Source organism: Antechinus flavipes, chromosome 4 (assembly GCF_016432865.1).
Source record: "Antechinus flavipes isolate AdamAnt ecotype Samford, QLD, Australia chromosome 4, AdamAnt_v2, whole genome shotgun sequence".
Lineage (NCBI taxonomy): Eukaryota > Metazoa > Chordata > Mammalia > Dasyuromorphia > Dasyuridae > Antechinus > Antechinus flavipes.
This window is the reverse complement of record NC_067401.1, coordinates 147,813,033-147,825,991: the sequence shown is the minus strand read 5'-3', so window position 1 is coordinate 147,825,991 and position 12,959 is coordinate 147,813,033. Positions and strand designations below refer to the sequence as shown.

The 12,959-nt window shown below is 47.5% G+C and overlaps 1 protein-coding gene and 1 long non-coding RNA gene across 3 annotated transcripts; both read right to left on the bottom strand.

Annotated features, from left to right (window-relative positions):
* Positions 1-252: 252 nt before the first annotated feature.
* LOC127560457 (uncharacterized) lies at positions 253-3,790 on the bottom strand. 2 transcript variants are annotated; one of them, XR_007953337.1, is made up of 3 exons: positions 1,280-3,790; positions 1,124-1,231; positions 253-1,069 (listed from the first exon to the last, which is right to left on the bottom strand). It is a non-coding gene; the product is annotated as an uncharacterized LOC127560457 (long non-coding RNA). The 2 variants fall into 2 exon arrangements; XR_007953338.1 differs by having other exon boundaries at positions 1,124-1,387; positions 1,436-3,790.
* A 122-nt stretch (positions 3,791-3,912) lies between these two features.
* TRIM47 (tripartite motif containing 47) lies at positions 3,913-12,477 on the bottom strand. Its single transcript, XM_051995060.1, has 6 exons — positions 11,738-12,477; positions 8,829-8,924; positions 7,929-8,159; positions 7,404-7,602; positions 5,959-6,033; positions 3,913-5,647 (listed from the first exon to the last, which is right to left on the bottom strand). The coding sequence occupies exons 1-6, from the start codon at positions 12,389-12,391 to the stop codon at positions 5,007-5,009; spliced, it is 1,896 nt and encodes a 631-aa protein (XP_051851020.1). The 5' UTR covers positions 12,392-12,477; the 3' UTR covers positions 3,913-5,006.
* Between the last annotated feature and the right edge of the window lie 482 nt (positions 12,478-12,959).

Sequence of the window (12,959 nt, the reverse complement as noted above, 5' to 3'; positions counted from 1 at the left end):
GGGCGTGGGACCGGCCGTGGGACGGGCGTGGGACCGGCCGTGGGACGGGCCGTGGGAACGGCCGTGGGACGGGCCGTGGGACCGGCCCTGGGACGGGCCGTGGGACCGGCCGTGGGACGGGCCGTGGGACCGACCGTGGGGACCGGCCGTGGGACGGGCCGCGGGACGGGCCGTGGGAACGGCCGTGGGACGGGCCGCGGGACGGGCCGTGGGACCGGCCGCGGGACGGGCCGCGGGACGGGCCGTGGGACCGGCCCTGGGACGGGCCGTGGGAACGGCCGTGGGAACGGCGCGAGCACCGAGTGCGGGGAGGGCGGCAGATTCCGCGGCTGCCGCTCCTGTCTGAGGGGGCGCGGCCAGACAAAGGCTTCTGGCCCGAGATCCAAGCGCCGGAGGGGGACAATAGTTCACTGGAGAAAGAACCAGATACTTCTTGCACACATGGGCCCAATAAAGGGGAAGGCAGAACCCTTCCAAGGAGGAATGGAAAAGACATCGCTCGTCTTTGCCCAGAAAACCCCAGCTGGATTTCAAACGAGGCTGAAGGGAAAGGGGCGGAGGGAAGGCTTGAAATGAAATGTTCGCGCATGCTCATTGGAGCTCGGCTTAGCACACTGCCAGGACGGCTGAGCTCACTGGCACCCCCTGGTGGTTTTGTGTGTGTATGTGTGTACCTATAGATCTAGAGATTGATTGATATATACATATAGATGTAGATGTAGATGAAAAAGGGAGGAGTATTTTTAATAGGAAAATAACATCTTGGTATTATTATGAGAATATTTTTGATCTTATGTATTTTTGAAAGGATCTTGGGGATATGGGGTGAGGGGTGCCAGAAATGACTTAGTAAATATAGATTGATAGGTACAAAGATACACACATATGTGTAGATATGTCTGTATATCTATAGAGCTACAGATTGATCGACAGATACAGATATACATATATGTGTGTGTACCTATAGAGTTACAGATTGATCAATAGATACGGATATACATATGTGTGTGTGTACCTATAGAGCTACAGATTGATCAATAGATACGGATATACATATATGTGTGTGTACCTATAGAGCTACAGATTGATCAATAGATACGGATATACATATGTGTGTGTGTACCTATAGAGCTACTGATTGATCAATAGATACGGATATACATATATGTGTGTGTACCTATAGAGCTACTGATTGATCAATAGATACGGATATACATATATGTGTGTGTACCTATAGAGCTACGGATTGATCGATACAGATATACATATGTGTGTGTACCTATAGAGCTACTGATTGATCAATAGATACGGATATACATATATGTGTGTGTACCTATAGAGCTACTGATTGATCAATAGATACGGATATACATATATGTGTGTGTACCTATAGAGCTACGGATTGATCGATACAGATATACATATGTGTGTGTACCTATAGAGCTACTGATTGATCAATAGATACGGATATACATATATGTGTGTGTACCTATAGAGCTACAGATTGATTGATAGATACAAAGATACTCATGTATATGTGTGTGTTTGTATACATATTTATATATATTTTAATATATATAAAACTGGAAATAACTAGATTCAATCCCCTCATGAGTCAATCATTTATTAAGCCCTTATTATAAGAGGATGAGCAGTGGAGTTCAGATTGGACCTAACAACCAGCTGTATGACCCTAGATAAGTCAATTAACCTGTTTTCCTCAGTTTCCTCCTCTGTAACATGAGCTGGAGAAAGAAATGGTGAACCCCCTCAGTATCTTTGCCAAGAAAACGCCAAACGGAGTCCTAAAGAGGCGGACATGTTGAACTGGGTTCTGACACTAACCAGCCTTTTGGTTTACATCTTATAATAAAGGGAGCGCAGTCTCTAGAGAGGGCCTCATTCCAGGTATTCAGATATTTCAGGGGGCCAAATAATAAAACCAGGGGTCGGACGGGGCATGTTCAAAATTGCAGATTTAGGCAGCTAAGGGGCGCAGTGGATAGAACGTCGGCCCTGAAGTCAAGAAGACCTGAGTTCAAATCCAACCTCAGACACTTAACACTTCCTGGCTGTGTGACCTTGGGGGAGTCACGTGACCCCAATTGCCTTAGAAAAACCAAAACCAAAAACAAAAAAATCCCTGTAGATCCCCCTTCCTTCGGACCATGTACTTTTGAGGTTTGGGGGATGATGCCTCTTTCTGGTGACTCACTATTGAAGGGCACATCTTCTTGTTGGCTGAAGGGCTGATGACTCAGGGGACCTTTGAGAAGGGCTCCACCCCAGCTCTCTTCCCTGGACCTTCTCCATGTGGCGAGGAGCTCTCCCGGAGAGGGAGGCCCTTTCCTTCCCTCCCAGCAGAAATGAGGAACAGCAGCTATTAAAGCATACGCCCGACGAGGCAAACCTGCACCTGCAATGTTTCGGATCTGAGTTGACCAAACCCTGATCTTAGGATGGGAACTGAGTGAGTTCAAGAGACGCAGGGGCTTGGGATCCACTGGGTGGCGTTAATTGGTGGTGGGAGAAGTTTCTGCATTAGAGAACATGACTAGTGACAGGAAGAGAAGCCCACGTTTTGACCTGGCTGTCTGGCAGACATGAATTTGGAGAGAACAGTATGGAGCCTTAAGAGAAACATAGCGATGTTCTGAGCAAAACAAGCAGAACCAGAAATATGTCATATACAATAAGAGCAAGAATGTGCAATGATCAGCTATGAAAGACTTGGTTTTTCTCAGTGGTTCAGTGATTCAAAGCAATCCCAATAGACTTTAGGCAGAAAATACCATCTGCACACAGAAAAAGAACTAAGGAGACTGAATGTAAATCAACACAAACTATGTTCACTTGTTTTTTTCTGTTTTTTTAAAAATCTTTCCCAAAGTTTTCCCCTTTTGCTCTGATTTTTCTCTCCCAATATAATTCATAATGTGTGTTAAAAATAACAAAATCAAATACTTGAAAGAAATATAGCAATGCCTGTTCAACAGTCTCACCAATTGCTTTAGGTTCTTATGTAATTTAAGCTCACCCTCCCAAAAGAGTATTAACAGTAATTATTCCTGACACTTGTTTAGTCGCCTTAAGTTTTTGACAATGTGCACTCATGAGAGCCTTTTGTGTTAACTATTTCTTTTGAGTGTAGAAAAAATGTATTTGTCCCATACCTGACTTACATTGTCCTTGAATATCTTTTCACTTTCCACCCCGGGGTACTGAAGGTACTGAGAGGAATAGTGTGAGAAAGGGGAGTCTCAGCCCTCTTGTTAAGGGCTAACCTATTCCCAGGCTCTAGGACTACGTGCATGGAACCAGAGAATATAGGACACTTGGTGGAGAGGGAGTGGGAACAGAGCCTCAGGCCCTTGGCTCAACAGCGGTTTTCATTGTTAGAGTAAGAACATGGGGTTGCCAAGGAAACCATGTACAGAACCACTGCAGCATGGAGCAAAAGGCCCCCACCCAAAAAGACAACATCCGGCGACTTAGGCAAGAAGTGAATAGTTGGGAATGCTGTAAGAAGAGCTATTTTTAGCCCGAAAAGAAGCCCCAGGACTTGTATGGCCTTGCTGTGTGTCTGCCCTGCATAACCCTGCTATTGTCCTGCCCGACTCAGCGGCAGGCAGGGTCCCAGTGGCTCCCCTTCTCTCTTGCTCCTCCTCCCAAACCTGCATCCGGACATACGTATGCCAGAGAGAATGGTTGGGGAATGGAGTTAGGAATTCTGGCCACTTTCACCTCCTTGGCTCCAAGTGACAGATTCTTCCTTTGGAAAAAAAAAAAAAAAAAAAAAAAAAAAAAAAAAGGGTGAATGGTGTTCCAAGTCTGCAGAAATTCTGGTTACCTCTGTGGGGGAATCCAGGACTCTCTGGACATCAGGGTAGGAGAGGTAAAGATGACCACGAAGACCATGTACTTCCCTTTATTGTAGATACACATTGCTACTGATACACAGGTTGCTTAGGCATCTCCCTTGGGAAGCTGTGAATGTGGGCCGGCTCGAACAGCAGCCTCTGTCCTGGCCCTTGGAGCACATTTGCCATGGTAGGGCGGACTTCTTGCCCAATCTCAGGACAGCCCAGTCTCCAGAGGCCCATTCCAGCTGTTGAGAATAGCGTCTGTGTTTGATTTTGGGCAAAGCCAAGAGAAAGATTTGGAATTATGCTACGGCAACAGAGATGTAAATAGCTGGTGGGAACCCAAACTTTCCAAAGCAAATACTCTGAGGGCCCAAAATGGATCACTGTGGTCAGGAGCAGAGGATGGGAAGGGGGGAGGTTACCTCTGGCTGCCCCTGCCCAGAATTGCAGCTGGAAAGAACAGAGAAAGGTGGGTTTGCAGAGAAATTTCCCCTCTCTTTTCCAAGCCCCTTCTGTTCCTGAAGGGTCATTTTTAGAGCTATGGCTCTCTATTTCTTTCCTGCTCTATGGGCAGGCCCACCAAACAATTTAGCTCTGTCCCCTCCCTTTTCCTTCCTCCTAAGCACAGTGTGATATTGGTTGAGTTGATGAAAATTCCAGGGGGGAATGCAGATAGTAACAACAAAGGCAAGAGCTTGTGGGAATCAGGAACATTGTTGCAGGGAGGAAAGGGAAAAGTGAAAAGGAATTTGATTGATAAGTTTGGTCTCTCAGGGTCCCTTCTGGCTTAGGCCAAAGACTCCCACAGTGATAAAGGATGAGAGGAGACATTGTCACTTTGGAGCCTTAGACAGGGCTTAGAAGGCTGGCTAACCCCTTTCTGGCCCTGGCTTTGCCTTATCTTACATGGTTGCCAGATGCTAGCCACCTAATGTCCCAAGGGAGACTGTCAGTGGAGGTGGTGAGGGAGAGAGGGAAAGGAAGGACAAGGGCTCTCTCAAAATCTGCCTCCAGGGATGGGGATGGGAATAGACTGTATTAAATATATTATTGGCAATTTTCCTGGGGTTTCATCAGGGAGTGCCCAGAGCATCCTTGTGGGAATGAAAGGAGAAGGAAGGGAGTTCCTTCTTCCCAACATCACCTCCTCTTTAATACTGAGATGCATGACTTCTTGAGGGGCCCAATCTGCAGGTGTGCATCCACACTCTCCAGAAAGAAAGCTGGCTTGAGCCTGTGGGTGAACAGGTTGGGAAAATGACTGTCCAGCCTGCTTTGGAACTGGGTCGAAGGCGAAGGAGGGGATCCACCTCGGCGGGGCCTAGAGGCCCTCAGCCTCTGCAAGAGGCTCACTTTCCCCTCCTTCACAGCATAGAAAGCCAGTGCTCGGTCGGCATATTCCAGGCAGACCCCCACAGTGGGGCAAAAGGCATGGGGAAGGGTGGCCTCCAGCCCGTAAAACCAGACGGAGAAGTTTCGGCCATTCCACTGCAGGCAGCAAGAGTAGGCATTCCGGCCCAGCCGGCCTCGATCGTAGGGCTCCCGGGGGGAGAAGTCCTCGGCCATGACGCCCACGCTGACCCAGCCCTCGATGATCTCCACCTCCCAGTAGTAGGTGCCTCGGTCCAGGCTGCCCTCTCCCAGGACTTGCTCACAGTGGGTGAAACGCATGGGAGACTCGGGGTAGCTGATGGGACAAAGCACCCTCTTCACTCCCTTCGTTCCGAACAGCTGCAGGAACTTGTCTGCTGTGTCACTGTCCAGGTCTACGATGAAAGCAACTGCTCCCCAGGAAGAGATCAAGGGAGACATTACAAAGCCAAAATCAGACTCCCAATACAGCAGAGACTCAATCCCCTATTTCCACCCAGGCCCTCCCTCCAAACCCAGGGGAGAAATACAGGTTATCTCTATTAGACCCACACTTTACGGTGGGCAGGGATCTACTGGAGATAAGAAACCAGGAGCAGGAGCAGGGCATGGGAATCCTGCCAGTCCCCAGAGCTCGTTCTTCCACTGCAAAAATGCTTCTGGGCCCACCCCAGCGAGAATGGAAGCCCCAAGAGGGACCTGGGGCCAAGCAGCCACTCACACTTAAGGAAGTAGTCTCTAGATTCCTCACACTCCAGGCCGTTGGTGCTGTCAGGATCTTGAGACTCTGCATCAGCTACAGGAAAAAGAATGTAAAGGCAACACAGAAGAGGTTGGGGAAGTGGCTTATACAGGCAGTGCCTAAAATACTATTTTGGTCAACACTGACTAGCCAACACAGGGACCAAAATCCACAATGGTTACATTTCATGCTACTAACTGTTGGCGATTGATTGGTCAGCTGCTGATCTCTGTGCGACTGACACACAACCAAGTGTCAAGAACAGGATTACAATGAAATACTCTTCCCAGATTGAGTTGGGTAGATTATTCCCTTCCTGAGATACTTCTAGAGGTATCTTTCATATATAGAGGAGAGAAGGAAAGAAGGGAAAGAAGAAAAGAGGAAGGGAAGAGCTTGTGTTGTTATAAGAAATAATATTGGATTTGGAGCAGAAGCTCCAAAAATTCTGATTCAGAATTCAATACTTTCACTTCTCAGGATCTTGTAAAATGAAAGGGTTGGACTAAAGATAGCTAGGGAGCATAATGATAGAGGACTGGACTTGAATTAGGAAGAACTGAGTTCAAATCTTTCCTACTTGTGTTTCTCTGGGCACGTCACTTAACCCACTCAGCTTTGGGTTTTCCTATCTTTCCCTCACAGAGTTGTGTGCAACATTTTGCTGCATAAAACATTTTGCAAACCTTAAAGTGATATATAAAGTACTAGATTTATTATTATTAATTACTACATTATTGTAATTATGCAATTACATTACATAATCACAAAATATTATATAATATTTAAATATTAATAATCATTGTAATAATTAACAATATATTAATATTATATTTTAATATTAGATATGGTATATTAATAATATTAACATTATTAATATAATAATTATTATTACAATCATATGATCTATGCTATCACCCTATAAGTTTAGCAGATGAAGTGTTTTTGTCAGACTATATCAGCAACCACGCTCTCTCTGCCTGATTCCAGTGCCTTCAGTGGCTAAACCAAACAATGGGGTGGAGACTAGGATTAGGGATGGGTTACAACATACAGTCTGTCCCATTTACAAATGAAATCTCTGCTCCTATGCTTTAGCACTTCAGCTACTCTTCTTCCCACCTTCTAAGCCCAAAGACTCAGACTGCCTCAGAGGCAGGACAGGCTGGGACAATCCTTTCTTGCTACTGAAGAAGAGTTCTAAAAAATTCAATTTCCTTTAAGTAGTCCCTGTTCCTACTCAGCCCCTCCTTTGAGGGCTGATACCCATTCTATCATTAGCCAGGGATACAGTTCCAAGCTCCAGCCCCACCCTATACCAGGAAGAGTTTCCAGCCTCAGCTCCTGGGTGGGCACCAAGAACTGGAGGAGAGGGAGATGGGAGGAAGAGAAGAGGTGAGTCACCTTGGGGGAAAGACACTCACCTTCCAAACCCAGCTTCTGTGAATTGTCCGTATCCCTGCCCATCCCCTGCAGAAACTCCCACTGGTTAACACAGGCTAAAGTCAGGAGGTCTCTAACAGCTTTCACGGCTTGGGAAGACTTGGTAAAACTCAGTTCTTTTGGGGGGCCCAGCCCAGGGTTACCCCCTTCCTCCAGAGCCAATTTCAGTGCCAGAAGCTCCTGCACCAGGGTAGAATGCCAGTTACAGCGGTTAAAGCACTGCTTACCACAATCCCTTCCTTGCCCAATCCTCCCACAATGAAGATGGATCAGTCTTTATGGAGAAACTGGGTACAGCCCAAATGCCAGGTCACTGAGTACAGTTCCCAGGGGCATTTAGTTTTAGAGCTTGGTTATTCCTGACTTTGCCATTTACTTCTTCTTTGGTCTCTCACTCTTTCTCCCCAGAATGGTAGCAGTAAGTCAAAATTACTCCACAGGTCACTACGGATCTCTTTCCTCCTCCCAGAAGCCCCTTCCTTTCTCCCAGAACTGCCCCTGCTCACCTGGAGAAAACTAATAGAGTCGATTTCATGGCCCTGACTCAGATTCTGTCGGGCAGAGCTCAGCCGGGCTCTCTGCTCCTCCTGGTGCCGAAGCTCCCCCTGGGCCCGATTCAGCATGGCAGCCTCTCCTTCAGCAATGAAGCCCATCACTTCCGACTGGAAGCCCTGCAGGGTACCTATTGCCTCTGTGAACAACTGGCTTACCTTTTCCCGCTCAGTCAGTGCTGCACTCTGCACAGGTTGGGGAAGGGGGGAGAGGGAGAAGAAGGGAAGGAAAGTTAATCTTTGACTCCCCTTCTCTAAATTAGTGCTGTCCCAGCTAGATGGCACAATGGATAGAGCACCAGCCCTAGAGTCAAGCCTCACATACTCAGTAGTGTTTGACCCTGACTGCCTCAAAAAAAAAAAAAAAAATTAGAGCTGTCTCCCAAATGCAGTGAGTTCTACCATGAAGTAGGGTCACCAGGAATGGTGAAACAGAGCCCAGATTGCCACTCAGTGAGCATGGACAGAAGGAACACATATTTCTGGTAGGAGATTGGAGCAGATCATTTGTAATGTCTCTTCCAACTCTATAGACCTGTGATTTTAAGATTATTTTTTGCTACTATGCACAGACTTAAATCCATAATTTCACATAGAACAAAACAGTTAAGCAACCCACATAAAAAGGCACTGATTGTGTAACTTGACTCTGGATCAGACCTGGGTGGAAAGGTATGTACCTGGGGAAAAATCTGTTATCTGTACCTTGGAGGTGGGGAAAAGAGATTGCTACGTGAGTGAATGTTTGCTTGGTGAATCCCACCAATATTGTCAATATCAAATAAAAGAGAAAAGGAATAGGGGATAACTCAAGTCCCACCCATTTGAATGTCCCAAGGGACTTAGGAATCTCACCTTTATGAGGGCCACTGTACGTCTAGACTGTGCAATACCAGCACCCAGCTCATCTAAGCGGTCCTCTGCAGCACTCAGGACCTGGGGGCTCTCAGCCTGAAGAGAGAGAATGCATCTCTAAATCTGCTGAACTAATAGATTTAAAACAATTTTTAATAGCTTTTTATTTACAAGTTATATGCATGGGTAATTTTACAGCATTGACAATTGCCAAACCTTTTGTTTCAATTTTTCCCTTCCTTCCCCCCACTCTCCCTCCCCTAGAAGGCAGGATGACCAATACATGTTAAATATGTTAAAGTATAAATTAAATATAAAATAAGTATACATCTCTAAACTGTTATTTTGCTGCACAAAAAGAATTGGACTCTTAAATAGTGTACAATTAGCCTGTGAAGGAATTAAAAAATGCAGACGGGCAAAAATATAAGGAATGGGAATTCTATGTAATGGTTCTTAGTCATCTCCCAGATTTCTTTCGCTGGGTATAGCTGGTTCATGAACTAATAAATTTTTAAAAATAGTTTTATAATATCTTTTTATTTTTCAAAATACCTGCAAAGATAGTTTTCAACATTCACAAAAACCTTGTATTTCAATTTTTTTTCTTCCTCCTTCCTCCTCTCCCCCTTCCCTAGATAGCAAACAATCCAATATAGGTTAAACATGTGCAATTCTAAACATTTTTCCACATTTATCATGTTGCACAAGAAAACTCAGATTGAAAAGGAAAAAAAAATAAGAAAAAATAAAAATACTATGTTATGATTCACATTCAATCTCCATAGTCCTCTGTCTGGATACAGATGGCTCTTTCCATCACAACTCTATTGGAATTGGCCTGAATCACCTCATTGGCTAAGAGAGATTTCTTAGTCTTGTAGGAGTCAAGGGGGGTGATGGTGGTGAAGGTTTCAGTAATTAGCTGGGGGATAAGGTTGTAGTTTGGCCTTAGTTTTCAAAGAGAACCATGACATCAGGGAGCTAGTGCCATGATTTACAAGTGAATTGGATGCAACTGAGGAAGAGCTGTGCAAAGTCACCAGCCTCACTTTCTCCTCAGGAGCCATCTGGCAAGGCCTATTCACTGATTAAGGCTAGGTAAGAAATGAGGCAGAGAAAATGGCCTCTTTCCTTAGTTTAAAAAAAAAAATCAGAGAGGGGAAGACCCTTAGGGTTTCTGGTCAAAATAGTAACAATTGCTACTTACATTCACTCTGAGCAACCAGGGCCCAAACAATGGATGCTCTTGGTCTTGGGACCTATTGCTGGCCAATCAGTGAAAGGCAGAGTGCTTTGGGTTTAAAGTAGGGGCCTTAAGAAAGAAAGGTAGCCCTAAAACCCCAAGTTATCTTAGGAGGTGTCCAGATCAAAATTTATTTTCTTTTTAAAGAAGGAATACCCTTAAGAGGACAGAGGGAAGGGAAGGGGAAAGGAGAGAGAAAAAGAGAAGGGGAAGGGAAAGGAGAGGAACCAGGGTAATTATTGGGGAATGAAGTCTTGCTTATGTTTCAAAGAATAGGGAATCATTTATTTATTACAGCTAGAGGAGAACCAGGAGGGTCGAACCCAAGCTATATGAGGACCCTCTTAAAAAATAGAGGATGTTTAGTCTGGAGAAGAAAAAATTGGAGAGTCTTCAAGTATTTCCTATTTTTGAAGGAATGTCATGTGGACATAGGGAATTATTAGATTATTTTGCAAGTACAAAATGAAAACGAATAGATGGGAAGTGGATTTAGGCTCATCATTTAAAAAAAAAAAATCAAAAACAACTTAACAGTTATCCAGAAGAGGAAACAGATGCCTTAAGTTAGGGAGACTAAAAGTCGGCTGGTGAATTTGTTTCCTATCAAGCCACACTAGGTTATCTATGGGAAAGTTGCCAAGGCAATCACATTTTAGTTACAAGTTAGGATAAATGATCTCTGCGCTCTCTCCAAACTAATTCTCAGATATCCTGCCCCAGCCCAATGGCGAAAAGCATTCCATGGTGGTCTGGTCCGTTTCCCCTCAGCCTATTGGTTGCTGACCAGTCAGTGGTGGAGAAGGGGGAAAGTAAGAGACTCAGTCTCATGCAAACTTCGTTTGAGAGTAGGAGAGGAAGGACGGGAGGGGGAGGCACCTCTCTTGAGGAGGATTTGCTATCTCTCGGGGTTGGTATCCCCGATCAATTCTATAAACAGGGAATACTAGGCAAAACCCTTGGGTAGCATGAGTCACTCCCTCCAGGCTGGAGGTGGTGGGCGCTCCAGGGAGGAGACGGAAAATCCCGAGGCCAGAGGCGCCAAGACCGGGATTGAAGCCAAAGGAAAACGGTCGGGATTGGAGGGGGGAGTGGTGGGGGGAGGGAGGGGGGAGAGGCGCTCGGAGAGGGAAGAAGAGAATGGGCGGGGTTGTGCACATGCTCCCGCCAAGAGTCCAGGGACAGCTGGACAGAGGAAGATCTGTGAGCTTGGCACTGCCTGCTAGCCATATCTCATTCCCCCAACCCCCGCTGACCCTGAGCGGCAGGAGAAAGTCTGAGCAACTCAGTCAGGCTCCAGGTTCTAGGACAGGAAGGGCACAGGGAGCCTAGGCTCCAGACCATTGAAAAAAATGGTCTCAGTGTTTGAGAGCTGGGGCGGCTCAGAGATGTGGAAAGAGAAGAAAGTTGGAAGCAAGATCGAGGCTCCCTCCCAGCCTTTCCCACCACGTTGTATTAGGGATTCAGGTGCTCAGTACAGTCCTCTCCTCCTCCTGGATCTCCTGCTCCTTCAACTTATCTCTTAGAGTTTAGCTAAACTTCCTCTAGCTTTTCCTGTGCCATCGTGCCCAAAAGCGCCAGCCTCCCCTCTGGAAGTTCACTTTCCCCACTCAGCTCAGTCAGCCGGCTCGCTCCCAGGGAGTTAAGCCTCTTGAACCCCTACCTCTTGGAGAGCCCGCTCTTGCTCCAGGGAAAGTAGCTCATGTCCTTGATGTTCCTGGGCGGCACAGACATCGCACACGCAAACTCGCTCTGTTCGGCAGTAGCGCTCCAGGGGCCGCAGGTGTCGGGCACACAGGCTTTCCTCCAGCCTGCGCAAGGGAGGTACCAGACGATGGTCGCGCAAAGCTGGGCTGCGCTCGTGGGGCCTCAGGTGGGCAGTACAGAAAGAGGCCAGACAGGAGAGGCAGGAGCGAGCCGCCGGAAGGGCCGCGCCCTCAGGGCACGCGTCACAGCGCACTGGCTCCTCGTCCTCGGACCACGGCTCTGGGGCGCACGGAGCCGAGGGCTCCGAGACCGGGGCTTGATTTGGGGCCGGGGCAGGGGCCGGGGCCGAGGCCGGGGTCTGGCCAGACTGGCGCAGCTGCAGCAGCTCGCACAGTGTGTGGTTCTTGCGCAGCTGCAACCCGTCGGGGAAGGGCTCCTGGCACAGGGGACAGCGGGCAGTGGCTCCGGATCCCCCGGGGCCTCCGGGCCCCCGATGCGGCCAGAGCGCTTCCAGGCAGGCGAGGCAGAAGTTGTGGCCGCAGGGCAGCGTCACGGGCTCCCGAAGTTTCTCTAGGCAGATGGGACAGCTGAAGGGACCGCTCACGTCCATGGCTTCCCAAGGGCTCCGCCTGTACTGCTCCAGTCCAGGAGTGAGCAGAGAGCGGTAGCTCAGCAGCACCGCCCCGCTGGGCTTTGGTCCAAAGGTTCAGCCCCCTCCCGCCCTTATAGCTTGCTCAGACCGTCTACCCTCTCCCCTCCTTTTCCCTAGTCCCGCCTTCGGACTCTCAAGCCGGAGGCTCTGAGCCTAGCCTCAGGAGGGTACACTGCTTTCGCTAGCTGAGCCTTCCCAGGTCTGAACCTTCTCAGGTAGAGCCAAGAGTACTTGAGTTGGCGTTACCTTTGCAGGGAAAGAACAGTTATGAGCTATTCGGCGGAGGGAGGAGCTGCCCTAACAGACATGTTGAAGGGTATTTCCCTATTCTGAAGTTACCCTATCCAGGACCTCTTGGGTTAGCAATTTTCTCATCATGGCACTTCCTCCAGTCTATTATTAAAATTCCTGAGTTGCTGACTCTGAAGACAAAAATTCCTTACATCCTTCCCCGTTCTGATCTTTGCCTTGGCTAAGGGGAAGAGAACCTTGTTTAGACTTGCCTCTCTTTCCCCTCTGCACTACA

Excerpts from the sequence above, each read along its gene's own strand:
- TRIM47 (XM_051995060.1), bottom strand. The coding sequence starts at position 12,391 with ATGGACGTGAGCGGTCCCTTCAGCTGTCCCATCTGCCTAGAGAAACTT. Across the intron at positions 8,160-8,828 it reads GTACAGTGGCCCTCATAAAG|AGTGCAGCACTGACTGAGCG; the intron begins GTGAGATTCCTA and ends CAACCTGTGCAG. Across the intron at positions 7,603-7,928 it reads ACTCTATTAGTTTTCTCCAG|GAGCTTCTGGCACTGAAATT; the intron begins GTGAGCAGGGGC and ends ACCCTGGTGCAG.